Here is a 27,763-nt window from a genome sequence, read left to right on the forward strand (position 1 = left end):
GCCCTGCTCGCCTCCTCCCCTGCAGGACAGGCTGTCCTGGCCCTCGTGCTAGGCACCTGGCTTGGCAGAGGGCAGAGTGGACCCGGGTTGGGGAGCCCTGGCCCTGCCAGGTGGGTCCCTTGGCGGCCACCTGGCCTGGAGTTCCTCCTCAGGCTCCCATCAGCTGCCTCCGCCGCCACCACGTGTCTGCACTATCAGGAGGCCCCGCGGAAGTGGGTGTGTGGGCGGCCGGTGGGGGGGGCGCTGATGAGCTGGGGGCAGCCGCCAGCAGGAGCCCGGCTGCAGGAGAGGCGGTCAGGGCCTCGGCCGGCCGTCCTTGCCCTCCGAGGCCAGAGACCACGTCCAGCCTGCCTTCGCTGAGCTGGGGGCCGGGGCGGGGGCCGGCTTCTCCGCGGCAGGCCTGCCTGGGGGAGGGAGACCACGCAGACAGCCATCGGGGCTGCTGCAGGTGGGCCGTCAGCGCCCCGGCCCCCTCCGCTCCCTCCAGCCCAGGCTCTGGGGCTCTGGCCTCTTTCCTGTCCTCCTGGTCCCCTTGGTTCCCCCACCCCCCACAAAGCCCTTGTCATGGAAAAGGTTGAGGTGGGGCGGGGACAGGAAGTCATCGGGTGGGGGCCAGGCCAAAGGCGGGCAGATAAAAGCAGGCGGCTGGTCCGAGGGGTGGCCAGGCACCGGTGATGGAGGACCAGGGCGCGGCCAGCTGTCAGCCCAGGGGCTTCTCCCGCGTGGTGAGTGCTCCCCGTCCCGGGCCTGCGGCCACGCCTTCCCGGGCTCTGGTGCTGCCGCTGGGCACCTGAGGCGGCAGCGAGCCCGGCCACGGTCGCGGGTGCAGCGGGTCGCAGGGCGGGGACGGCGCTGCTCTGCCTGGCTGGGTCTTCCCGGGTGAGGACCGGGCTGACCCATGCAAGCGCAGCCGGCCAGGGGTAGCTCGTTCCTCGGAGGGTCCCCCAAAGCCCAGCCAGAGGCTGACCGGCTCCCAGGAAACAAACCCCACTTGCCCACGCTCGTGCCATCACACGTCAGCAGGGCACGTCCTGGACGCCCGTGCACGCGTGTGCCCTCAGGAAGGCCCTGCTGCCCCCACCCGGGGGGAGGGCAGCCTCCGCCAGCTGGGTCCCCTCCTCAGAAGCAGCTCCGGGAGGCCGGGCCACAGGCCAGGGGACTTCTTGGGCCCATTTCCTGCCGGGGCCCTGTGAGGCGGTGCAAGTGGGTCACCTTCCAAACAGGGTCTCTGGGGGCCAGTGGGAGGAGGGGTACTTCCTCTGGCCCGTGGGAGCCTCCCAGCCCCAGCATCCGAGGTCCGGGGCTGTCCCGGAGCAGCTGCGGGACACGCCGAGGGTCCAGGGTGAGCGGAAGACCCAGTGGCGTCCTTGGGGGAGGCCGAGCCCACTCAACAGACCTTCGATGGACCGGCTCGGGGCGGGGAGCCAGGGGGCCCCGCGGCTGCCTCCCTGGGCGCCTGCGCGCCTCTCGCCCGGAGGAGAGAGGAGGGGCTGCAGGGCCTGGGAGGGGCCCGTCGGCCGGGGGTGGCGGCAGCCCCTGCGTCCTGGTCCAGAAGCCCCTGGGGCGCGCGGGGCGGGGCCGAGAGGTCGCCTGCGGGGGCGCGCCGCTGCCGCGCCGGCCGTGCCTCCAGGACTGCCCGGCCTGAGAATGGTGTCCCAGGGTCCGTCTCAGGTCCGTCAGCCCAGGAGGTGCTGCCTCTTCCCCAGCGGCGGCTGCCACCGTGTGAGGAAGCCTGCGCCGCCGCTTCTGGGCAGGGGAGCGGCCGGGGCCCCGCAGGAGGCCCGGGCGGTCGTCACGCTGACTCACGCAGGCCACGTGTGCCCACGTGCTGTTGGCAGTGGGGTCTGGAGGGCTGGTCGGGCCTCGTGGAGCCTCAGCTGGGCCCCCACCAGGGGGTCACCCGCCCAACACCGGGTTCCCGGGCCCCACAGCCTGATGCAGCCCAAGGCAGTGGGGGAGTCCTAGGGCGGAGAGGACCTTCTGCGCTGGACCTGGGCCAGGCCAGAGGCCAGGGGCCGGGTGTTAGGTGCTCCACGGCCCAGCTGAGAGGCGGGAGCCTGGGGGTGCAGGAGGGGAGGGGGCATAGGGTTCAGAGGGGCAGGGGGTGGTACGCAGGCCTGGCCGTATTTGGGTTAGGAGAGCACGAACTGGACCGTTTGCCTGTGGGTTTGTGGGGACCCAGGCTGTGACCATCACTGGATGGGGCCCAGGTGGGTCTGGGCTGGGAGCAATGGCCACTTCAGGGCTGGGCCTACTCCCAGCGAGGGCCCGGCGAGGATCACCTGGTGCCTCCGCTCGCCAATCGGCTTCCAGCGGGGGCCCGAGAGCCACCCAGTGCCACGTGTCTAGCTGTGGGGCCAGCTCTGGCTCTGACCACCCTGATCTCCGTGCACCCCAGTCCGACCTGATCTAAGTGCCAGCCACCAAGACAGCCAGGGGACTGTGCATCTGGAGGGAGAAGGCGCTGGATCCCGTGTGGGGGCATCAGACACTCCTCAAGGTCTGGGGAGCCCCCAGCTGAGCCGGGGTGCCCAGCAGGGCTGGTTTCCTGATGGGACCGGCCGCAGGGGCTCCACTCCTCTGGGACTTGGAGTCGCGGCGCCAAGGGGGGCAGGCCCCGAACCAGGACGCGCTGGTGGGCACGGGGTCTCCCATCGGTGGAGTTGCTAACGCTGATCCGGGGACCTCGCGCGCCTAGCTGGGGGCTGAGGACACGGGAGCTGCCTCTGTACGTGCTTCTGGGGGCGGGGGCGGGGCTAAGGAGAAGCTGCGTCGCGCGCAGGCGGGCGACACTGGGGACCCTGGCCGCACACCCCGAAGAGCCCGGTCGCCCGGTTCCCCGTGTCCTGCCGTGGTTACTGAGCAAGTCCTCGCGCATCCTCGGCGCTCCGGCTCCTAGGGCCCTGCCTGTCCCCGCTGCGGAAACCCCTGTGCGGGGACACTCGCCAGCCGTCCCCTCCAGCTCCCGGAATGAACCACATCAAACGTTGACGGTTATGCTGCCGCGAGGCGCAGCCCGCAGGGACGTTGGACGCAGACCCGGGGGCGGATTCGGGCTACTCTGGGGGCGGCTCACCGAGGGGTCGGGCCCAGGGAGCCTGGGGTTGGCGCGCGAGAGCCCAGGGGCCGGCGCAGACACCGGAGGCGGGGCGGGTGGGGGCGGAGCTTCCGGCAGGCACCGCCCACGCGGGCGCCCGGAGGAGGCGACGGCACCTGCCTGCGGCTGGAGGTGACCTGGTTCCCGGGCTGTGCCCCTGGGCGGAGGGGAGGGCGCGCGGGGATCCCCGCCCGGGGCACAGGCGCCCTCAAAACACGGACACAGCCCAGAGGAGTCCCGTCTGAGGTCGCCGGAGCCGGGCAGTGGCCGCCCCGCTCAAGTCCAACCGTGGCGCCCACGGGCCGCGTGCTCGCGGCGCACCTGCCGGGGACACAGCGCCACAGGGAAAATGCACGGCCCGGACCTGCATGCAGTCGCCGAGGCGGATTAAAAACCAAACTGCACCGAACGAACACGGACTCCGAGGCGTGTGTGAGGGGGCGGGGGCGGGGCGGCGTGTGCGCACGGGCGGAAGCGGAGGACCGGAGCGGAGGCCCCGCGGGCGGGGGAGGGGCGCCGACCTGGCTTCCAGTCACTTTTCCTGGAACGGGAAGCCTACACCAAACTTCCTGTTTCGTATGTCCCAATGATTTGTTTCAAGGTGTTTGTTCCATTACTTAGCATTTTTAGGCAGCTTCCAGGTTTTCAGAATGCTCTTGCCTTGCACTGAGCTAAGACCAAGGGCCCAGAGGAAGCCCTGGTGCCCACCCCCGAGGCAGCCGCTGCCCGCAACCCACGGGCCTCCTGAGCTCGGGGCCCCTCCCGCCGAGGGCAGGGGGCGCACGGCCCCCCCCAGAGGCAGCAGCCCGCCCACCCCGGGTCAGGACGCAGGCAGGCGGAGTGAGTCTGAGCCGGGGGACCCAGGGGAATGGACGCCAACAGCCAACAGCGACGGGAGGGAGGGAGGCGCTGCAGCCTCTGTGCGACTGGGAAGGGGACAGCGCCAGGACCCGCCCCGTGTTTACACACGAGGGGAGGGAGGTCTGTCCCCGCTGGGACGGCAGAGGGCAGAGGGCAGAGGGCGGCGACTTCCCAGCCCCCAGGGCTGGCAGACCCTCAGCAGGACACCCGCCCCCAACGGGATTCTTCAGGGACCGTGAAGGAAGACGCACACCTGGTCTGCAGTGAAAACATTTATTTTACAACAGTTATCTTTACTTAAGTCGACATCCAGACATACAAGATGGAGATCGCCGTGGGGAGCCCCCCGCCCCACAGCCGGGCCCTCGGCTCTGTGGGGTCCCCGTTACAGGACAGAACCAGCGCGGACAGTGCCTTCCATGCATTGCACTTAGTTTTAAAAAACAACATAAATGTGTTTCAGTGCAAACCGCCTCCCCTCACTTAGCGTGAAACACCAATCCATTTCCAGGGAAGCAGCGTGGGGCGTGGCCCCCCCTCCCGCTGACCCGTGGTCCCAACGGAGAGGGTTTCGAACGCTGATTGTATCAGATGCTTAGAAAACTGGTTTCAAAGTTTCCACCCAGGAAAGGGTTCCTACCGCCTCCCAGGTGTCGCCCAGGGACATTCACGTGCGGGCCAGGCGATCGCCAGCGGAGACCCTGGGGAGGGGCGCCCGGCCCTGCCGTCCACGTGGCCGCATCTGCGGCTCTTCCGGGCGCCCGAGCTCACGGGACCCTCCCCTGCTCAGACTCCCCAAGAAACAGAGACCACTGTGGAGCCGCCTTTTATTGTACTTGCTGCTTTGCCACTGGACAGCAGCAGCCACGTGCGCTGCGTGGCACACACATGTACACACATGCACACACGGAGACGCCCCCACCGCGCCCACCCACAGCACAGGCGGCGCCAGCCGTGCGGGTAAAGACTGTGGAACGGCAGCTGCTGCCAGTCCCACAGGAGAGTCGCAACCAAAGTAACGAAACAAACAGGTCAGTCCTGTGTCACATGGGTTCACGGCTCAGAAGACAAGAAAGGAATGCGATCGGCCCCTGGTTTCACCTGTCACCACCGGCCCCTGGGAGGGCGAGCTGAGAGGGGGGAGGGCAACCCCGCCCCTCCCCTGCCTTCCCCGACACCCCCCCCCAGCCGGTGGCCCCAGGGGCCCTCCCTCAGGCCCCAGCCGGTCTGGCACAGCCCGCCCGCCCACGTCAGAACACCACCAACGGCCTCGGCAGCGCCCGCCCCCTGCAGGAGCCCGGCGGGGAAGCCCGAGACCCACAGCGGGGGACGCCGCCCGCCCAGCCGGGCCCCGCGGAGCAGCAGCGCCTAAAGCAGTTTGACACGAGGACAGAGCCAAAAGGAAGACGAGACGAGACCACATCACTGAGCGCAACAGAGACCTCCACGCCAGCAGCTGCCACCAGACGCCCGCTGGTGCCTGGCGTGCGCTTCCAGGAGCCACGGGCAGCACTGCCGGACCCCTGAGGCGCCTGCCACGCCTGCCACCTCTGGCCAGCCCTGCCTTTGGCAAAACAGACCCCAACACGCCCGGGCCACACTCACTAGCTGCCGTCGGACACTGGCCCCGGCCACACACGGCCACCACCCTGGGCAGCCCTGGAGTGAGGCACAGGCTCGCCCCCCACTCGGCACATGAACAGGGTGCCCCCCCAGCCTCCACTGCTCTGCTCACCAGGGAGACAGGCCACAGAAAACAAGGGCTCGCCGCAGAGACCTGACCCACCAGCTGCTGCCACGCCTGCAGCACCCCCGGCCCCGGGGAGCTCCCCATCCCGAGCGCAAGGTGGACAGCTGGCCGACGCCCGGCAGGGCCTACACTGGCCAGCAACAGCACGGCCCCTGCGCAGGCGGTGCCCGGCCTGACACACGTGACTGCAAGCGGGTGCTTGGTCCTTCGGGGGAAACAACTCATGTCCCACGTGACTCCCAGAGGCATCCCCGGGGCGGACGCAGCCTGTCCTCCTTCCTCCCTCGTGCCAGGGGGTCCAACCGCGCGTCTCTTCCTTGCCGGGGAGGCCCGGTGCCGGCCGCCGGCTCGCACGGCCTCACAGTGCAGAGCTGCCCCCTCACCGGGTCCGCACGGTCATCCAATGTGCACAACCCCCCGAGCGGGACCGGATGGCACCCGAGCCCCGGTGCTGCCCGCAGAGTGGCCGTGCCCTCCTGCCCCGCCCGCCCGCTGAGCCTGCCGTCTGCGTGGCCCCAGTGGCGGGCGAGGACAGCGGCCTCAGGAGCATGTTCTGGTCTGTCCGACGCGGGGAACCACGCTGCCGCCCAGCCTCCCGCGCTTGCCCCCCACTCTCCTGCACGGCCAGGCATGTGCAGCGGCAGCTCTTAGGTTTGTTCTGCAGAAACCGGGCCCGTGGGGGCCGCGTGGGCCTCTGAGGCCAGGGGCAGGGTTCGCTGAGTCTGCCGCCCCGACACAAGGCCCACGCTCCCCCGTCCCCACAGCAGGGCACCCCTCGCACGCTCTGGGACAGACACACGGCCGCCTCCCAGCAGCTCACGGGAGGCACCGCCCGAAAAAGCAGTGAGGGGCTAACAAGCAAAGGGACCCGGGGCTCCCCGGCCAGAGCGGCCTTTGGTCCAGCGGGCCCCTCCCCAGGGCCCTGGCGTCGCTGGCTCTGGCCGGGGAGCAGTGGAAGGAGGGGCGAGCAGGGGCTCCGGAAGCAGAGCGCAGGCCGGGCGGCCAGGCGCCACCAGCAGCCTGGACCCTCAGCCCGACAACGACTAGCGGGGGCCTGCAGGAGCGTGGAAGGCAACGCAGAGGAGGGAGGGGAGACCGCTGGGACGTGGCCGTCACCCAGCTTGCGGGCTGAGGGACACGCCGTAGCGCGGGGGACTCAGGCCGACACAGGCAGAGAAGGCGGTCTCAGGGCCGCGGCCCCCCGCAGGCCCCGCACACGCGCACGCACCGCAGGGCCACGCCCACGATGCACGCCCCCGAGGCAGGCCTGACCTGCACACACTGTCCTTGCTGCCAACGCCTGCGGGGGTGAGAGCGCCCGGGGACGCGCTCAGCTCCCGGCCAGCAAGCGAGTCCAGAGGCTGCCGGCGGCCCCGCGGCCGGGCCGGACCGGACCCCACAGCTCCACAGCAGCCCCTGCCCCAGCCCGGGGGCAGCGGGGACCCCACGCCACACGGCCAACTCGCTGCAGCAGCCTGACCGCCGGCCCCGGGCGGCGCGGCCATCCGGTCCCTGTGGTCACCCCGCGGCACGTCCACAACACAGACAGACATGGAACAGAACCCCACACATGCTATTAGAAAAGGAAAAAACAGAGGACGGCGACCGTAGCTAAACTGCTTTAAATACTGCATGCTACGAACTTCACGTGTCGGGGGTCGGCGGGCGGGCGGGCACGGAGGCAGGAGGGGCCCCTTCCCTGCGGCCAGAGCGGCGCCCTCCCCGCCTCCCGGACTGCAGTTCATGGTTCTAAGGTCGGAGTGGCCGGGCGCTGACTGATCCGCGAGTCGCAGCTTCGCTGAGCTTAATTGAACCCGTCAGTGTGGTAGCTGGGGTGGGAGTCGGCCGTGAGCTGGGTGGTCTCTGTGGCAGACGCTGGCTGTATGACAATCGGCGTGTCTGTGGCCTCTGAAAAGCAATCACACGCGTGCTCATCGCACGAGGACGGCGGTCTCCCGCGTGCACCGTGGGCCGCCCCCCACACGCCCTCCGGCGAGGGCGCTCCATCACCCGGCCGCTCTGCCGGGGTCAGAGGGGAAAGACAAGCGCTCGGAGGGGGGAGGCTGTCTGTGACCTCCCCCAGCAGGGCCTTCCTCGCCGGCCCGCGGCCCGCCCCCAGCACTACGGCTACCGCACGGGCGGGCGGGGACAGCCCCCGCACCTGCTTTTACCTCCGAGTCCACGCTCCCAACGGGCCCAGCCGCCACACACACATCCCGGCACCGTGTCAGTGCCCGCCTGTTTGACAAGACAGGTGCACGCGGTTGAGGGCCCGCCCTGGCACCGCCCCACGCACGCCGGCGGGGCCCGGGCACACTCACCCCGCTCGTCCGACTGCAGCTGCGCCTCCAGGTCCTCGGGGGACACGTAGAACTCGGTCTCCTCGCCCTCGGCCGCCTTGGGCTTGCACTTCCCGCAGCAGCAGTTGAAGCAGCAGCACAGGCAGCAGCAGCAGTAGCAGCAGGTGAGGAGCCCGCAGACGGCGAACAGGGCCTACGGGCGAGAGAAGCTGGTGGGCACGCAGGCCAGGGACCCGCCCGGGGCGTCCCTCCTCTGGGTCGAGGAGCGAGGCGGGGCCTGGGCGCAAGAGGACGGTTTGCAGAGGCGGGCCGTCTGCCACGCCCTCCCCCAAGAGGCAGCTTCAAGCAAGGAAGGGGGTGCTAAAAAGCAAAACGAGTGCCTACACCCCAACTCTCCCAGGTAGATCTCACACAAGTCTTCCCAGTAACCACACACGTGCCCGGCCCAGGCGGCCGGCATCCCCATGGCCTCCAGGAACTCAGGGCGACTCTGGGCCAGCGCCGTGACAACCGGCAGGCGGCTCTGCCCACACTCACATGGGCAGGGCCGGGACGCCGCCCCCAGCCCCGCACACGCACCACGTGAGGACCCCGGGCGCCCGCTGCCCGCACGCCTGGCCCCACGCCCTCACCTTGGCCCACCAGCTGGACAGCACAAAGTAGGTGTTCACGTTCTCCTCTCCAAACTGCTCGGCCACGTAGAGGCCCAGCGAGCCGTACTTGTCGTAGATGTTCCGCTTCGTGGCGTCGGTGAGGATGGCGTGCGCGTTGTTGATCTCCTTGAACTTGTCCGCGGCCTCGGGGTTGTCCGGGTTCTTGTCGGGGTGGTACTTCAAGGCCAGTTTCCTGCAAATGGAGACTGCGTGCTGTCTCACGCCTCCCGCTGACCCGCGGTGTGCAGGTGCCAGCGGCAGGGACGTGCACCCCCCCCCCCGCGCAGAGGCCGGGAAGGTCGGGGGCCCAAGGAGACCTGGGCCGTCATCTCAAACCCCCAGCAGCAGGAAGGCAGACCCTGCGCTGACCTCTAGTGGCCAAGCGGCTAACTGCACACGGGAGGCTGCCAGAGGGCGGGCACAGGGTCACCACCGCGGGGAGCGGAGCTGAGTCAGCCGGCAGCAGCCAACACCCCCTGCTTAGCGGTCAGACCTGCGCACCCGCGGGACGGTCTGCTCCAGGCAGGCAGGCTGTAAAGCCTCACTGTAACAACTCTCAGCCGTAAGGGACACCACGCGCACACCACGCGCACACGAAGCTGCTGACGGCCGAGTCGGCAGGAAAAAGCGAAATCGCAGGGCGGCCGGCCAGCGCGGCTCCTGCCCAAGGGGCCCCGCCGCATCTCGTACCGGTAGGACTTCTTGATGTCGTCGGAGGTGGCGTTCTTGTCCAGCCCCAGCACATGGTACAGCGACTCCCCAGAGGTAGAGAGTGAGCGCTGCCTCTGGTCGGCCATGGTCGGCGAGCCTGCGGGGGGCAGAGAGGGCTCAGCGGGCACAGGCGCTGCCAGCTGGGCATGCGGGGGGCTGCCGTTCCGCTGCCCAGAGTCGACTGCAAAATTAAGTGGGTTCCCTGCAACCCCTAGGGCAGCCACTGAGTGAAAAATGCGAAGAGGTGTGGCTGAAAAGCCCAAAGAAAAGAGGCTGTCAGAACAAATGAGCAGGAAAGACCCAACTCTAAGCTGCCCGCAGACACGCAGTTTAGAAAAAAGACCGGCTCTCAGGACGCATGAACCGGAGTTACAGGGGGCGAGAAACCCCACCGCTGCAGAAATCTTAGCACAACACCCCGTTCTCAGCACCTGACGGAACAACCAGACAGACTGAATGCCGAGGCGCTGACGACCGAGCGACGCCATCAGCCACCGGTGACCTGACACTCGCGTGGCACCAACATGTATACATAAGGCACGTTTTAAAAACCAGCAAGGCGCATCACAAGCTGAACCTGAAAACACGTTTCAATAAAGTCAAGTGGCTTAAAAGGACACAGTATGTCCCCTGATCCTCAAAGACTCAAATTAAAAACCCACCTTAAGATAGCTAAGAAAACCTCAAGTTGTTTCATATTAAACAACATACTTTAAAAGAAACTTATGACTTCAAGGAGAGAGAAGCGCCCATCTGCTGCTCCCCTCACGGCTGCACCGCGGCCGCCCCCGCTGGGCCGGGCTGGGCCCACAACCCTGGTGCCTCTGGACGGCGCTCCGGCCACCCAAACGCCCGGCCAGGGGCTGGGCCGGCCTGCTCCTGAGTGACCTGCCGCTCAAGGATGGAATCGCGAGGGCAATCAGGAAATATTTTGAATGAATAATAAGAAAATAGGACACATGAGTCAAGACCTAAGGTGTCACCTTGTAAAGCTAGAAAACAGTCAGGGCAAAGCCCACAGAAACAGAAGGAAAAAATAACCAAGGGCAAAAATCCAAAAATCCAAAAATCCACGCACGACAGAGCAGGTGACCACCAGAGAGGCCGGGTGCCAACAGGCGCGGCCACTGACGCAGCGCGAGGGGCCCTGGCACAGGCGGCGGCGGCGGCCACGGGCAGCTCCGGGCCCGGAAACAGGCAGCAGGGATGGAAACGTCCTGCTTCACGGTGATGCCAAAGCCACTCACACCAGTGTCGCCGCCGTGGGCCGCCACGCGCCCTGCTTCATCGCTCGTCTTTGTGGCTGATCTCTCGCTGGGCCGCCTCGCATGCCGGGCTTCCCCGCAGACGCCCGTGGGGGAGGGAACGTGACGCTGACAGGGCCCGGCGCGCCTGCGGCTGCAGGCGTCCCCTGGGGAGCCTTGGGTCATGTCCCCTGCAACCAAGGGGGCACAGCCACACGTAGAAACCTCACTGGCAGCAGCGTCCAGGGCCATAACGTTACATAATGAGGGAAAACGCAAGACTCTACCCTGAAAACCACACACCACCAAGAGAAAGGAAACAACTAAAAGAGGAGAAGCCCCGGCCGGCACGGCTCCGTGGACAGAGCGCCGCCTGCGAACCACCGGGCCGCCGGTGCGATCCCCGGATGGGGCGCAGGCCTGGGCTGCGGGCCAGGTCCCCAGCAGGGGGTGCGCGAGAGGCAAACCACACGGGGACATTTCCCTCTCTCCTTCCCTTCTTTCTGAAAATAGATAAAAACCTTAAAAAAAAAAAAAAAGTAAGAGATGCAGCAGATTCATGGTTTAGAAAGCTCACATTCAGAACTCAATTCTCTCCAAATGAGCCCATAAGCTCAACATAATCACAACTCTTCTCTATAGAAACTGACAAACTGACTTCAAAACGCACATGGGAAGGCGCTAGGCCTGCATCAGCCACAGTGACGCCAACAGGAGAGCGAGCCGGGGGCCAGGGCGCCGGCTCAGGACGTGCTCCACGTCAGCGCCCATCAGCGAGGGCCGGAGGCCGCCGCCCACACACAGGGCGCGCTGCTGAGCAGGAGCCCGGGCACTCGTCACCGCCGCCTGAGAAGCAACTCGCACCCCCAACACGTGGACAACAAGGACACAGCTCAGGCAGGACAAAACCCCCACTTACGAAAATGGACAAAAGATCCAAACACGGAACATGGACAGACGGCCACAGTCCATGAAAAGGTGCGGGCTCTGCTGGCCGTGCGACGTGAGGCCTGGGACGGGTCTGCTGGGGCGGCTCGGGCCGGGCAGCTCAGCAGCAGCAGGCGCCGGCAGGGGCGCAGCGCCGGTGAGCTGTCACCGTGCTGACGGGGCAGGTGCCGCCGCCCTTGAGCGCGGCCTGGAGGTCCAGGAGGGCGGCCTGCCCTCACCGCATGGCCCAGCGGGCCCACGGCCCGGCGTGGCGCTTACTGACGAGAGAGACCCCCGCCCACCTCGACACGCCACCAAGGTGGCCACAGCCAACCTCCGGGAACACCCCAGGAGTCCGCTCCTGAGCGCTGGGCAGACACGAGAGGTCTCTCTCTGCAGCGGGACGTGCTCAGCTCCGGGGCTCGAGCTGCTGGCACCCACAAACGGACGGCCGACTCGAGGGCCACACCAGGAGCTCCCGCCCAGGCAGGTGCCTGCAGAGCACGGTGCACGCGGCCCGGGCGTGGGCAGAGGGACAGAGGGGGGCCAGTGCACGCCCACGCGGGGCCCAGCATTCCAGCCCCGGGAGGCTTATCTGAGAGAAGAGAGAACATGTTCACGCTGAATCCTGGGCACGAAGGTTCACAGCAAACGAGCCGCCGGAAGCAGTCCCACGTCCTTCAACCAAAGGGACCGCCTGCGCCGCTCGGCGGCAGGGGGCCCGGAGCACGCGAGTCTCCAGCTGATGGGGAGGGGGCCACGGGACCGGGCAGCAGCAGGGCCCGCGCCTCAGACTCGTCCGCATCGTCCCCGCGGTGGACATGCAGACCGCACGGCCAGAAGCCACAGCAGGGACACACCCGCGCACGTCAGAGGGAAACCGGGAGCCCTGAGCGAGACTGGCAGCTGCGGTGGCCTCCGCGTGGGCGGGGGGGGGCGGGAGTGAGCTGGGTCGGTGGGGACTGGGCGGTGCCTGGGTTACTTCCTACGGTGACACACGAGCCTGTAATTATCTCAATTAAAATTACAATTAGCGGTGAATTACTGGGCCAGTTCGTGGTTATGTACTCGGCTGGTTTAGGCCACGGGAGCCTGTGAGGCGGACAGCGCAACGCAGTGCTGTCCGCGGCAACGGCCGCGTCCGGCGCATCGCCAGGAGCCAGCCTCGCACAGCGGCGCACGGTCCAGCCGGGAGCAGCCGCGCTGCCCCTGCCCCACGGGCGCCGAGGGCAGGCGACCCACCGCCTCCACGGGAGGAGCTCTCTGGGCGAAGCTTCAGAGACGCCCCGAGAAAGGCAGCTTCCACCCTCTCAGGAAACCAGCGCAGCCGGAACTCGGGAGGCGAAGAGTGCAACCAACTGAGAGAAAGGTCCGTTTAAAATGGGAGAAAATGACCAGGAGCTGAGAGGAAGCTCAAATGTGGAAACTGAGGCCCCAGGGTGACACGCAGTCTGTCACGCAATTTCACGCGTACACGCAGCCGGGGTGGCGCCGTTCGCTGTCCGCCAGTTTTGCCTGCGTTGAGAGCGAGCAGGTATTTGTCCTCAGAGCCCGTCAGACACAAGAAACTCGCAGGAAGCACATGGCACTGCCCGCCCCCAGAACCGGCTGCTGTCCCCATCCCTCGCTGGGGCAGCCACGTCCACCTGCTGCTGTGGCATCGGCAGTCACGGAGCCGCAAACGATGTCTGGCTCTGTAAGAAAAAAATAGCTGCTACGAACAGGATTCCCAGCGGCATTTTACGGTCTGTGTCAGAATGGAAGAAATGCTGTCCAAGCGCAGAAATCGCTAAATTTACGTTCCCACACTATTTTCACACACATTTCAGAAGCGGGCATTCCAGCGCGGAACCGACCATTGCCAGGCGACGCACACTTTCCAGTTCCACGTTCAGTGGGGACACAGTGTTGTGACCGCAACTCAACCCGCAAACGGAGGGTCTCGCTCAGGCCGAGGGACGGCGATGCTGGCAGAGGGGAGCGGCAGTGGAGGGGAGAAAGTTCTGCAAGGTTTTTAATCCTTAAAACCAACCTTTGAGAACTTAATACTTTATTTTCCCTGTTTTCTATAATGAACAAGTATGTCTTCATGATTTGAAGAAATGAACATTTTTCCAACAGGAAAGAAAAAGACCATCTTAAAACATTACCCACAGCCCCTGCTGGCGCGGCTCAGTGGATCGAGCGCCCGCCTGCAAACCAAAGGGTCCCCGGTTCGATTCCCAGTCAGGACACAGGCTTGGGTCGCAGGCCAGGTCCCCAGCAGGGGGCACACGAGAGGTGACCACACATGGATGTTTCTCTCCCTCTTTCTCCCTCCCTCTCCCCCGCTCAAAATAAAACCTTAACAACAAAGTCACCGGACAGACTGGAGGAGGCGCATCGCTGCCCCGCTGCCCCCCTCTCCCCAGCGCGCGGCTCCGAGCGATCCCAGGCGTCCCTGCCGGCAGCCTCGAGGTCCGCAGCATCCCCACTTGCTCAGCCGGCGACCGGTCTCCGGCTGAGCCCAACCCTCCCACGTCCCTGTGCCCTATTTCCTGGGGTGGTGAGCCCCGCGTCTGAAGTGGCGCCGCACCATCCTGCGCGCTACCTAAACCTGTCGCATTAAGTTTCAAAGACACTTCCGGCCCCGCCACGGGCCCACTCCCAGCCTTCGCTCCAGGAGGGTCCGGCCAGTCCTCGGGCTGGCGCTGCTTTAGGGGCGTCGCGTCTTTGAGAGCAAAGTGCAGTGCGTCCTGGTGCGGCTGCCACCCCGAGCCGCCGCTCGCCCTCCCGGCGGCCCCCAGCGGGGCGGCCCCCCCACAGCGCTGCCCCGAGGGTGGGGGGGGTCTTGAGGCTCATCTCCGCTCCAGTCACCGGCCCGCTGCCACTCTCTCCCACCCGCCAGCCCTGGCGACGGGCTCCCCCCGCCGGCCCCTGAGCAGCCCCCCAGCTGCTGCCCCCCGCCCCCCAGCAGAGCCCGCTGCCATCTGCGGCGCGTCCCCAAGCATCTGTCTGGGCCGCCTGTCGGTTCCACAAACGTTCGTGAAGCGCCTGGCACGCGCCACGCCGTCCTCAAAGCCGCGGGCCTCGCAGCGAGCGGAGGAGCAGGACGCGGTGGCCGTGCCCCCGGATGGGATGGTGGGTGGGGAGGGCCGGGTGCTCCGACCCGTGTCCGCGGGCGGCCTCAGCGCGCAGCAAGGGTGCCGCACACAGAGCTGAATTCAACCCACTGTTGGGGAAAAGCCACGTGCCAACTTTGGATGTGCAGGTTTGAAAATATCTTAAAAGTAAGCCTGTTTTTGTTCTATTTTAATAAGGAAAGTTTACACATGCAAAGGAATATATGCAGCGTGTTAAGTCGCGACACACAGTGATAAACACCATGTTCCCACCCTTCAATTTAAAACTGGAAAATTCGCCAAGACCTCGACGCTTCCTGCGTCCACCTGGCTGAAATCACTGCTTTAGAAGAACGACCCCTCACGCCGCTCCCTAGACACTGTTCAGCTTCGCTTTTCTGAGCGTAAGAAAACGGCCTAGCGCTGCACAGCCTCCCGTGGGCTCCCTGCGAGGCTCGGCCTGGTCCGACGCCCGTGCCCGCTCCGGGGCGGCCCGGCGGCCCCCATCGCCCCCAGCCGCCCTGCTGCCCCCGCCCTGCCCTGGGCCGCTGCTGAGGAGCGAGTCGCCCGAGGCCCGAGGCCAGGCTCTGGGCAGAGCGCAGCCGACCCCGCACCCCCACGGCCAGCAGAGGGTGAGGCGGTGGCAGGCTCCCCTCCTTCAGGAAGCTCCCGTGAGACCCGCCGGAGACACCAGACACACCTGCTGCAACAGCTCTAAACAAGCGGCAACGCCAAGAGCTGGGGAGGGAGACTGTCTAGCGCCGCCCGCCGCCCGCCGCCGGGGGACGCAGAACGGGGCGGCCCCCTGGACGTGCCTGGACCTTCCTTACAGGCCCAGCGACCGCAGCGCTTGTCCCAGAGAAGGGTGCTCCCGGGAACACCTGCTGGTAAACACGTGTTCCCACCCATCCCGGGAAACCACACGGGTGACCCCGGCAACGGTCACCGACTGGAGCCGCAACACAGCTGGAGACGCCACAGGACACGCGACACGGCTGCCCCCACGCGGCCCGGAGATGCTCAGCCCCCGCACGGAGGGCACAGCCGTCCCGAAGGGAAGCTGCCGACAGGCAGGCCCGGGGGCGCCAGGCCCGGGGGCCCCGCACGGACTGCAGAGACAGCGCCTCGAAGACGTGCCTTTTCCTGGGCGACTGCTGACGAGGAAAAGCGGGCAGGATGCGGGCTCGCCCCGGCACTTCCCGTGACTCGCTTCCCCAGCGAGCCGGGCACCAGCCTGTGCCCTCGGAAACTGGAGGAGCACAGCCTGGCCCCGCACCACGGACAGCTCGGCAGGAGCAGGTGCGGCGCGGACCCGCCGAGGGACACCGGGGCCCTGCCCCCCACCCCGCGCCCGCGCACGGGGGCGCCGCGTCACCAGAGTCAGCCCCCGCCGGGTGGCGGAGGCCAGGCGCTCTCGGCGCACCTGCCGGCCACTGCGAGGCTGTCCACGTGTCCAGGACACCAGTCCCTTTGCAGGTGACAAAAGCCACAAAGGTCTTAGACCAGTGCTTTCCACTCATGATGGTGTCTTTTGAAGAATGCGAGCTCAGACTTTCCTGTCATGGTAAAAAACATAAAACCTGGCCTGGCCGGTGGGGCACAGAGGCCTGGGGGCCAACCTGAGAACCAAAGGGTCGCCAGTTCGATTCCTGTCAGGGCCCAGGCCTGGGTCGCAGGCCAGGTCCCCAGCAGGGGGCGCGCGAGAGGCAGCCGCACCGGGATGTTTCTCTCCCTCTCCCTCCCTCCTCCCTAAAACAAATAAATAAAATCTTACAAAGAGCAAACATAAAACCTGCCCCGTGGCCGTTTCAGGAGCAGGTGGACGCAGCCGGCAGCACCCCTCACGGCGTCTTAGCGGTTCCGTGACAAATGCACATCCTAGTGAACTTACCCATCTTCTCCGTCTTTCTTTCCATTTGATAAATTCTTCTCAATCTCAAGGTCAAAAGCAAACTGTCCTACACTTTCTTCTAAGGTTCTGCCACTCAGAGGCAGTCCACTTCGTCTGGAGCTAACGTGGACACGAGGTGCCCAGCACCGCGGTCCCAGGAGCCCCACGCGCCCCAGCTCACTGCAGGCGCCTGACCCTCGACCAAGAACGACACAGTTGGAACTGCGTGGGGTCCGCGTGGACGCGGGGCTCTCAACAGACCCGTGAAGCTCACACCACACTGCCCAGGCCCACGCCGCGGCAGGGAGCCCCCGGGTGTGGACGGCGGCCTGCAGGCAGGAGGGGCTCTCCGCTGCGCAGCAGGGGGCCAGCGTCCCTAACCTCCACGTGTTCCAGGGTCAAAGGTGTCTTGTTCCATTCTTAGCATCTTTCTTCAAAACCTCTGAAGTTCTCTGAGGTTGTCTCAAAAGTTTTTACCAAACGCCCGGGCCCTCTGCTGCCCCAGCGCACACCCTCCGCGGGTACCACCCCACACCACTGTCACCACGCGCCACCGGGAGGCCGGGGGCCCCACGGGCCGCACCTCCTCGGCACAGGGACCTGCCCCGTGTCCCGAGCCCCGGCTTCACAGCCTGGAGTCTGGGTGACGCCGGTCAGCAGCGTGAGGGCCAACCTGTGGTCCACACGGTCCCTGGGGCGCGGCAGGGGCCTCCGGCCACCGGGCCCACCCCCGGCCGGCCTCCCAGCCTCCGTGGCTGGCTCAGGAGTGTGGCCGGACACGGGCAGGGAGCCAGGCCTCAGGGCTGCAAACGACAGTTTCCAGAAGTGAAAGTAAGAGTTGAACAATAAACTCACAGATAAGTAAGTTCAAGTCTATGGTCACAAAAAAGAATGTCAACCTCTCTGCCGCAACAGTGTAAAGGTAAAGGACAAACAAGACTCCAAAAAAAGACCCCCCAAAACCCCCAAAATGTCAGAGGAGGAGGAGGAGGAGGAGAAGGAGGGTTAGACAGCAGGACCAAGTCATGTCATAGGGAGACCATGGCGAGCGAGAGCTACCAAGGGTGGCGGTTAGGCTGGGATGGGACAAAGGTCACTCGTGGGGTGAGGAGTCAGGAAACAGTGGCAGGTGACACAGAGCGAGGACCAGGGAAGCCCCCAGGGAGGACCCAGCCCTGCAGGAGGGAACCTCGGCTGAGAGCACCGCAGCGGGACTCAGCAGCTGCCTCCAGCCCCCGGGGGCCCTTCACGGAGGCGCTGCCACGCCCGCCAGGGGGCGCGCGGCCCGAGGGCAGGGAAGGGTTAGCCAGGAGGCTGGGGAGCCGGGTGTGAGCACCACTCCGAGCTCAACGTTCACTCCCAAATAAAGAGTCAACAAAGGGGCGGCAGGGAGGGGTGGCGCCGCGGCAGCACCTGCAAACTGGAAGTGTCAGATGGAAAGGGCTCGTGAGGTCCCTGGGAGCAGGCGGCCCTGGACGTCACCTTTGCTCCTCGCCCCGAGGGCCCGCGAGCCGGGAACCCAGCACCGGGCCGCCCCCTCAGCCAGCCTGCAAAGCGTAAGCGCGCGCGGACCCAAGTAAAGGCCAGGGGTGCCCCCCCTCAAAGAGCAGCTGCTCACCCGCCTCCTCCCATCACGGGCCTGGGGCTGAAAGGAACCTGAGAGGAAGCGCGTCTGCCCCGTGACTCGGGCCCGGTGACTCACAGGGAGCAGGAAGCACCAGGAGGGGAGAGGCCTGGACCCAGGGCGCGCCAAAGGCCCCGACGCACAGGGCACAGGAAGCCAAAGGGAACACACGCCTGGGCGTCGAGCCTGTGACCGTGGACGTGCGTCTGCGTCCGAGGAAGGGGCTGTGGCCGGGCCACCGCGGCGCCAGCCCCCGCCACGTCCCACGGCCGTCCTGTCATCAGCGGCGCCCCCAGCGGGGGAGTGAGCCGAGGACACAGATGAGGTCTGGTCCCCGTGTCAAAGGACCCTCGCCCCCAAAACGCTCCCCCGCCACGTGGCCGCCGGGCTCACGGGACGCTCCGCGGCCCCGGCCCTGGAACCCACCAGGCCTCGCCCTCGCACGACAAGGGAGAGAGGTTCTGCTCTGGGACGCAACCGTCCCGACCGAAACTTCCAGAAAACCCTGACTGACTTCCAGATCCAAACACGGCACTGGACAGTGGAGACGGGGATCCGTCCCGAGGGCAGGGCCCCCGGGGCACACCCCGCCCCCCGCGCATCTGGGCACTCCCCACGCAGGCAGGCACGCCGCCCCAGGGCTGTGGGCCACGCAGCAAGGGCACAGCGCAGCGGGCGACCCGGCACAGGGTCTCCTCTCGTGGGCACCACCAGGAGGAACGTCTCGTTATCTGGAAATCGTCTCAACCGCAGACAACACGTGGACGCGCTCGCGGCCACTCAGGGACGGCGTGGGCTGAGGCTCTGACTCGACGCTGCAGGAGAGCCCCCGCCCAGCGCGGCGCCCAGCGACCCGCCCCCTGGCGACCGCGCCGCTCCGCGGGGGGGACTGCGTGCGCCGAGAGGGCCGGCGGACTCCGGAGCTGGTCAACGCCACAGACGAGGCCGCGGGGCCTCGGGCGCCTACAACAGGCACGCGCCCCGAGACACAGCCACTGGGAGCAGTGGGCACCCCCTGGCCATGGCCGCACCTGGGAGGCCCCTGGGGAGACGGCCAAGGGGACGGCCCCTGACGACACAGCGACCGGCCCGGAGCCACAGGGCCCGGTCTGCAGCCACGGCCGAGGCGCACCCGCCACGTGGCACGGGGAGCCTTACCACCGCGGGGGCAGCACTTGTCGTCCTTGCGGTGGCTCCACCGACACAGCGCTGACGGGTCAGGAGCTCGCCGCGTGGCCCGGCCCCTGCTGAACGCGTGCCAGAGGCCTCCCCGACGGGCGCCCGTCCGGGGATGGCGGCAGGGCTGGAACCCCTCGCGGCTCAGCAACCGGGCCGTCACGGGGCGCCTCATCGCCACCCCATCCAAGGGGGACGGGCCACCTTGCCGTGGGCCTGCGAGCTCACTCGGGTGGGGGGCACCGAGTGACCCGCCCGCGGGCGCCGCGCCGGGAGCGGCCGGGCTGTGGCTGACCGCACAGCGGACTCCCGAGCACCCTGCCATCGGCGGGCTCTCAGCGGCAGCCGTGCAAAGGGGGCAGCCCCTCCCTGGCTGGAGCACAGGCATCATCTTCTGCACCTTCCGCTTCGCCTGCACAGGTGCTGGGTCAGCCCTTTCCTTACTTTTTACATGAGAACAGACACACGTGTAGACAAAACCTGCCACACTGGCTACGGCTTATGAGACTCTCCACTTGAACGCCGCCGGTGTTACTGCCGCACACCCCTGGGGTGTCAAAGGCCCTCTCCCTTCTAAGGGGACATCTGTCTTCACGACGCTGGGGGCCGGCACCCAACTCGGGGAGGCTGTGCTCTGCTCGCTGCGCCACACTCTGGGTCTGTGACCAGCAGGGGCCAGAGGCGAGCTGTCCGTCAGCCAGAGGGCCGTGGTGAGCGAGGACAGGGCGAAGGTCGCCGGCCCCCTCAGGGAGCGGCACCCGGGGGCGGGGAAGCGAGAGGTGCACCCAGGGCGGCGCCACCACACTGTGACTGCAACCCGGCTGAGGCTGCAGGGACGGGGCGCGAAGCACAGGCACGCGCGAGGGTCCGCCTGTTTCCCCACCCACAGGGGAGCAGGTCCTCGGGGTGCCAGCCATCCAGGCCTCTCTGCGTCCCTGCCCAGCCACCAGCACAGACCCTCCGACGACGCGCCAGCCGTCCTGTCGCACCCAGATCTGCGCAAAGGACGAGCCCAGTGTGGCAGGCAGCGGATGCAGTGCCTGCCGGGTCGCCGCACCGGGTAGCGGGGCCAGAGGAAAGCACACCAGCGCTCGAAGGGCTCTGAGTCCTGTGTGGTCGCTTTCCTGTGCACGAGGGTGTTGCTTGTGTGTGCTCTTCAACACCACACCTTCGTGCTAAGAAGACAGGCAGCTCTGCGGTTCCTCACCTCTGCAACTGGGCAACAGCGACCGTGCGAGGCGGCGCCAGGGGCCGGGGCGGACGGGCGCGGCGCCACACAGGCCTGTCCGCGGCGGCAGCAGGGCCCGCCGACGGTGCTCCTATTGGGGTGGGTGGCCCCTCCAGGCAGCTTCATGAGCAGCGCACCGCTCCACACAGGGAGCACCTGTCCTTGGACACGCGAAGGAGCACTTCCGAGCCCCGGCTGGTGCGTCTCAGTGGACCTAGCACCGGCCTGCGAACCAAAGGGTCGCCGGTTCGATCCCCAGTCGGGGCCCAGGCCTGAGTCCCGGGCCAGGTTCCCAGCAGGGGGCGCACGAGAGGCAACCACAAGCAGATGTTTCTCTCCCTCTCTTTCTCCCTCCCTCCCCGCTCTCTAAAAATAAATAAAAATCCTAAAAAGAGAAAGAAAAGAACGAACTGCTTCATGCCCTGGCCCGGGGTGGGGGGGTGTCACTGTCCCATGGCTGAAAGGCTGCAGGTCTGACACCTGGTCAGGGCACATGCCCAGGCTGCCGGGTCAGTCCCTGGCTGGGCAGGCACGACCCCTACACCGGGCACGTCGGAGGCGACCGACTGGAGCTTCTCTCCCACTACGCGCCCCTCCCCCCAGCAATGAAAGGCGTCCTCAGGTGAGGGGTTAGAAAAGAGAGATGCTGGCTGATTCCATGAATTTAAGAAGGTCCGTTTAAACTAAGCTCTTGCGTTTATTTGTAACTAAACTGCTATTTTATCTTGACCGGAGCACCAAGGCCTGAGGTGCCCCAGCCCCCGGGGGGCGGAGAAGAGCAGCCGGGCTGCCAGACCGCACACCTGGGGACACAGGGCAAAGACGACAGTCTGCCGTATTTGACCCAGAATCTGTCATTAGAGAAACCCTCTCACAAGGAAAGACACTCTTATTTAACGCAGAAAAGTCAACCGGGGCAGCCTCTCTGAAAAGCAAGCACCCGCTCCCCACTGACCCCTCAGCAGCAGAGGCAGGAGGAGACGCCGGGCGGGCGGGTGGCCCCGCAGGGCAGGGTGCAGGCGAGCTCCTGGGCCCCAGCACCCACATTCGGCGCCTGGCCCTGGAAGCCACGCAGGGTCAACGTGAGACAGGAGGCTCTGGTTCTCCGGGTGTCACAACGACACAGCCCCTCTCCACGGGACACAGCTCCCCTCCATGGGCCAGAAACCACTCTAAGGGACCGTCCCTCTGGAGAGCCAGGGCGGGGCGCAGCTGAGCGGCTGGCGCCTCAGCATTCCGATCCTCTGACTCCCAGAGCTGCAACTTTGTAACCAACTGGCAGAGTATCTGGGAGCGCAGCAGGAGACACCACACCACTGCACATTTCATCGTGGAAACCACCGTGTCTGCTGGTTAGAAGGACAATAAAATTTCAAATAGTCCATGATGATGACTAAGGCTCATTCACACACATTCGGGGAACAGTCCCCATCGCTCACCACATTGCACGTTATTTAAAATATCACAGGTTTAACAAACAAAGATTCCTGCCACAGAACCAAGTTTTAAAACTGCTTCTGGAAACGCACGCATGGTGCCTCTGGAAGGAAGGGAGCCCTCAAGGCACACAGATCAGTCCCCAAAGGGGAACTGCCCGAGGCGCCATTTTCAGTGACAAAACCCAGGCTCACTGGCACTTCCCTCTTCAGGAATGAGATGCAATTTCTGCAATTTCAGTGTTAACTCCCAATACGTTTGCAAAAGTCTTAGACTTTAGAACAATTTTCTTTGCTGAAGACCTGAACCTATTCTGTGCCAGTACCAAGAACTGAGGCAGAACTCACGTACACAAAATTAGTCCAAAGAACAGAGACAAAAACGAAATTAAAGGCGGTTTGGTAACCTAACCCTGAAGTTTCCCAAGTGACCGCTCACTGACTAGCTGCAAATCCTCTCAGGGGACGTCACTGTCCAAGAGCGGCCCTGGGGTCGGGGCGGGCGAGGCAACCCCCCATGAGACAAACTGTCACCGCCTTCAGCACCTTCGGTCCTTACATCCAGGGGGCAGCTGCCAAGGAGCCTCTCCCTTCCCACTCCCTGGACTCGCCAGCCCCGCTGCAAGCAGGGGAGTTCCCGACCCTCATGTGGTGGGGCGGCCTCCTCGCGAGAGTCCCAGCCCCGTCCCCTTTGGGGACGGAAAGCCCAGCACGGACTCCGCTGACACACAGACGGATGGACAGACAGGCGGGAGAACTGTGACCCAGCAGGAGGTTTCTGCAGCCGCCTACACTCTGACCTGGCCATTCAGTTAGAAGAGGCCAACGAGCCGCGCTTTCGCAGGACAGGGTTCCACCCGCGACAGCGACTCCCGAGGACGCCCTGGGGAGCTGAGAGTCCCCTCCCCACACCTGTGAAGACACAGGGCGTGTCTCTTCCGGGAGCCTGGCCGCCGAGAAGCGGCCCTGCTGGGCCCTGCTGTGCCGCAGGAGCTCCGAGCCAGGGCGCTGCCCTGCACCTGTGTTCCTGATGTTCTGTAAAACCGCCTGGAAGACGAGCACATACGTGCACACCGTTCATGACTCACGTTACAGGGCTGCATAACGTGACCGCGGGTGGCGGCCAGCCCGCGCAGATGACTGTGCCTGCGCCTGCGTCCAGCCGTGGTGCTGGGGGTGCTACCGGCGGGGTCCGGGAGGGAGCAGCGGCCGCGTGTGTGAGGGCGACGGGGCTGTGACCAACAGGGGTCTTGAGAGGGCGGGCGTCGAGGCGCAGGCTGTCCTCGCTCCCACGGCTGCTGGCCAGGCGGCCACCCGTCTCTGCAGGCAGGGAGGGGCTGCGTCCGGAGCTGCCCCCCAGCTGCCGGGACCACTGTCCCTGTGTGCGCCTCACGCTCACCCGCCCTCTGACTTCAGAAGCAAACTCTCGCTTTTGAGACAATTCTGCAGCGCGACCCCAGCCTCGCTCACTTCTGCTGCTCGTCCACCGATGCCTGCGCCCGGGGCCGCTGCGCCCCTCGCGCCTGGGCCCTGGGGACGTGCCGTCTGGGGCAGATCGCCGCAGGGGGTCAGGACAGGACAGGACAGCGAGGGGGCTCGAGGACAGACATGGCCGAGAATCACGCAGCACCCGCTCGGCCCCGCACGCGAACGGTCCCCCTACAACCACCACCGAGCCCACTCTCTCTGAGCTGAGGTGGGCGGCAGGTGGGGGTCTGGCCACGCCTCCAGAGCCCCGCGCCCGCAGCACCTGTGCGTGCCCTTGGCAACGGCTTGCTCTGCGCAGGACCACCCCGCCCTACCTGCTCCGACGGGTGTCACCGGGCTGGAAGGCTGGCACGGGGGGTTCTGGAGGGTTTTTTTGGGGGGGGGGTTGCCAAAGATAAAACTGCTAAACACATTACGAGTGGCAGGTCTGCCTTTAAAATCTTTTTATTTTGAAATAATATACAAGTTGCAAAAGAAAAGTTCACGGAGCGGCCCCACACCTCCCTGACCCGCCTCATCACTGGCCCAAAGGGCAGGGGACCTGCCATCGACCTGCCTCAGAACCCAGGACCCCCGGCGCTCGGTCCTCGCCCACGATGACCGCCCAGTGACCAGGTCCCTGTGCCTGCCCCCAGCTGTCACCGGGCCCACGCTTTCACGCACTCCACGAGCATTTCCTGGGCACGCACCGCCGCCAGCAACCGCTCCCCCACCGGCCTCCCCGGGCACCTCGCCTCACAGCGAGGCGCCAAGCCTAAGGAGCACACTCCACGGCCGCTGGGAGCACGGCAGCCTCGTCGGGAGTCGGGGGAGCCCCAGCCGCAGGGACCGTGAGCAGGAGGCAGCGGAGCGGGCCAAGCCGACCTGCGCCCGGGGCCTGACAGGCCAAGGAGGGAGGGGCGGGGGTCCCCACCCGCAGGGGTCCCTCAGCAAGGCTCAGTGTCTGCCACGGGCCTGTGCTCGGCCCAAGGGGGCCTGCATCGCACCCCTCTCAGAGCCCAGCGCCGGTCACCACGCCACCCACAGTGACCGCGGGGGCCCAAGCAGCTTGGCCCCAGCAGGCCGGAGCGGGCCCTACAGCCCTGGGCTTGGCCAGGAGCCGCCCAGAGCCACCCTGAGCCGCAGGGCCCTGGCCCAGGTGAAAGGAAAGCCGCACGAGCTCGGTCATGAGGGTTCCGGGGCCCAGAAATCCTGGCTCCTCTTCTCACCTCCCACGGGACACGCTACTCAGTCCCGGAACTCATCGCAGCCTCTAACGAGAGAAGCAGCAGCGGGTGGACGGAAACCTCAATGCAGCCGCGGCAACGCAGGGGGCGATTTTCGACTTGTTCTTGTCGTCGAGATAGTTTTTAAACACACAAGCAGGTGAGGACAGAGGCGCCTGCCAATCCAGACCGGGCACCGCTGAGGCTCCGACCAGCTGGTTACAAAGTCCCGGATCCGGCCTAACCGCGGAGACTCTTGCTTCCCTCTGCGTCTGACACAACCGAGCGCATTTTGAGAAATCCGCTTAAGCAACGAGACAGAGAGTCCTTAATCCAGACCTAACACAAGAGCCAGAGGCGGAGCGGGCACCGCCACGCAGCATGGAAGACCCTCCGGTCGGTCACGGGGACGATGGGGGCGCGGGAGGCCGCGCGCGCCCGACCTCGCAGGACCAGGGTGGGCGACGGAGCCCGAGTCCCCCGGGCGCGGCCCCACCCGCAAGCGGACGCCCGCCCGCCGCGCGCTGCGACCCCGCGAGGCCACCTCGACAGAGGCACGCGTGGGGCCGGGCCTCGCGGCGGGCACACCTTTCCGCCCGCCCGGGGGTCGCCCGGCCGCCCGGGCCTCTCCGCGCCGCGGCGTCCGCCGGCCCCGCCACCGCCGCCGCCGCCGCCGCCGCCGCCAGCCTCTGCGAAGCTCCGCCCCCGCCCACCCCGCGTCCCAGCCCCGAGGGAGGGTCGCCGCCATTTCCGGCTGCGGCGCGCCGCCCCCCGGCCCGAGGCCCCGCACACCCCGCAGACGCCTTGCCCCGAGACCCCGCGCGCCTTGCAGACGCGTCGCCCCACGGCGTCCAGCACACACCGCCGCCCCCTCGCCCTGCCGCCCGCCCCGGCCTGACGGGAGGCCCGCTGGGCCCGCCGCGAGCTTACCTGTCCGCGCGCCCGCCCGCCCGCCCGTCCGTCCGCCGGCTCCGCGGCTCCGCTCCGCGACGCTGGTGGTCAGCCGGCTGACGCGCTCCTCAGCCGGGGGTGCGCCTCGGGGACCCCGGGCAGAAGCGGCGGCGGCGGCGGCGGCGGCGGCGGGGGCAGAGGCCGAGGGCGCGGGAGCAGAACCGGCAGAGGAGGCAGGGGCACGCACGCTCGCGCACGCTCACGCACGCACCCGCACCGGCGCGCGCGCCCCCGGAAAGACGTGGGCTCCGCCGGTTCGTAGCCGCGGGCGGGGCCAACTGCGCGTGCGCCCAGATTGCTAGGCAGAGGCCCCGCCCACTAGGGGGCGTGGCTCCGAGTGACAGCCCGTGGGCGGGCCTCCGGAGCGGCGGGAGGAGCCAGCCCGGCGGAGCCGGAAGCGTGCGCCGCCAGGCCGCGCCTCGGTGATCCCGGGTGGGCCGGCCTGCGCTGCGACGAGCCGCCCAGAAAGGTGCGGGGACTGGTCTGGAGCTGAGTCTGGGGAAAAAGTAACTGATCGCGTCAAAGAACGGGGAGCGGAGCTGCTCGGAGACGAGCCGCGGGCCGCCCGCGCTCCGCAGCCGCGGTGGGACTGACCTTTGCGCAGCGCCGGAACTTCCTGCCTTCGTGATCAGCCACCGAAGGGCCCCGCCAGCATCCGGTCGCCCGCCCCGAGCCGCCCGCGCTCGACGGTGCGGAAGGGCAGGAGAGCTGCTCCCACGCTCGTCCCTCCCCGCGCGGCCGCGACCCCCGCTGGTTGCACCGGCTGCGAAGGTGGGGAGGCCGGCCCGCCCGCCGCGCTTCCCCAGGTAGACTCGCTGTGAGCGTAGCAGTCCTGCCGTTCACCGCCCGCCTGCCTGCCTGCCAGGCTCCGCCCTGTCTACCTCTCCCGCTCCCTCCGCCTCGGCCGTCGCGCTGTTCCCTCTTCCCTCGAAGGGTCCAGCCCGTCCCAGGCTCGGGGCCTGTAAGGGGCGGAGAGCTCGGGACGTCACCTGGCGGTCCTTACCCCCCGCAATGTCAAGCCGGCTGCAAGAAAAGGCAGGTGGATAGCTGTGCTTCTTGATTCAAGAGGATGAGAGGTTTCAGGCCAGAATCACAGGAAAAATGAGAGAACAAAAGGGACCCAGCATCGTGCTGGGAGCAGCAAGAACGAATGAACCAGGCCTAAGCGAACCCCTCGCTGACGTAGCAGTGCCGATGTGGCGACATCCTTCCTACGAACACGTCCTGCGAACAGAAACAGGCACGTACACCAGGCTGCTCTCGACGGCGTTAGAACAGTGACGTTGGAAACGGGCCTACTGCGCAAGAGCACCCAAATGATACAGGAAAAGAATGGACAGAGGGGCTACCTAATAACAAGCACTTGTGTTACCTCCTGAAAGTAAAAGGAGCAAGGTGTGTGATACATAAAAAGTACACTATTGCAACTGTTTATAAACACAGCCAACCTGTTCGGAGCTAAGGAGACAGGAAGGATGGGGACAATGGCCACAGTTAGGCCCCGTGCCTCTCGTGCCCTCTGACCGGGCGTGGCCGACCCTGCTGTTCCCACCCGAGGCTTTGAGGAAGCCCCCACCCTCAAGGCCAGCCCAGCGGTGCCCTCAGCTCCACCCTGGCCACCGTCTCCCAGCTCCCAAAGCTCACCCCACACACATTAGCCACCTAGGGAAACACCATGTCCTCCCCAACATGTGGACACGCAAGGCCCTGGAGGACCGGGCTGGCTCCTGTCGAAATCACCCTTGTACCCCTACAAAAGGGGACCCTAACCCTCATCCTCAGGCCATTTAAACATTTAACAAAGCCTCCCTGAAACCCATTTCCTAGATAAACGAGGGCGAATGTTGCCTGCGGGTCTCCCCACCGTCTGCCCAGCCCACTCTGGGGTTGACTGTCGCGTGGAGATTCTCGTGGGGGGAGTCACCGGCTTCCTCCGCTGGTACCCCCCGGGCAGGCCCGGCTCCCTGACCCCAGAGGAGGGGTGGTGCTCCCAGTCCTGGCGCTCCCTGCTGCGACCGCGCAGGCCGCTGGGAACGGGCCCCCTGGGAAGCTGCGGGCAGCAAGGGGCGGAGGCTCTCCGGCCAGGGCCCCAGGGGCGGGTACGGCAGGCACTGCAGGGC

General features: G+C 66.6%; 1 protein-coding gene across 4 annotated transcripts; it reads right to left on the reverse strand.

Annotated features, from left to right (window-relative positions):
* Positions 1–5,274: 5,274 nt before the first annotated feature.
* DNAJC5 (DnaJ heat shock protein family (Hsp40) member C5) lies at positions 5,275–26,333 on the reverse strand. 4 transcript variants are annotated; one of them, XR_008529477.1, is made up of 6 exons: positions 25,623–25,758; positions 9,352–9,469; positions 8,641–8,854; positions 8,030–8,201; positions 7,880–7,946; positions 5,275–7,616 (listed from the first exon to the last, which is right to left on the reverse strand). XR_008529477.1 is itself a non-coding variant. In XM_054577522.1 (5 exons), exons 2-5 carry the CDS (start codon positions 9,456–9,458, stop codon positions 7,513–7,515), a joined length of 597 nt encoding a protein of 198 aa, XP_054433497.1. In that variant the 5' UTR covers positions 9,459–9,469; positions 26,238–26,333; the 3' UTR covers positions 5,275–7,512. The 4 variants fall into 4 exon arrangements, 3 of the variants coding, with proteins under 3 accessions (XP_054433497.1, XP_054433496.1, XP_054433498.1); XM_054577522.1 differs by lacking the exons at positions 7,880–7,946; positions 25,623–25,758 and adding an exon at positions 26,238–26,333; XM_054577521.1 differs by lacking the exon at positions 7,880–7,946.
* Between the last annotated feature and the right edge of the window lie 1,430 nt (positions 26,334–27,763).

The sequence above is a fragment of the Pteronotus mesoamericanus genome, unplaced genomic scaffold (assembly GCF_021234165.1).
Source record: "Pteronotus mesoamericanus isolate MK-2021 breed Mesoamerican mustached bat unplaced genomic scaffold, CSHL_Meso_final contig_436, whole genome shotgun sequence".
NCBI classification, from domain to species: Eukaryota; Metazoa; Chordata; class Mammalia; order Chiroptera; family Mormoopidae; genus Pteronotus; species Pteronotus mesoamericanus.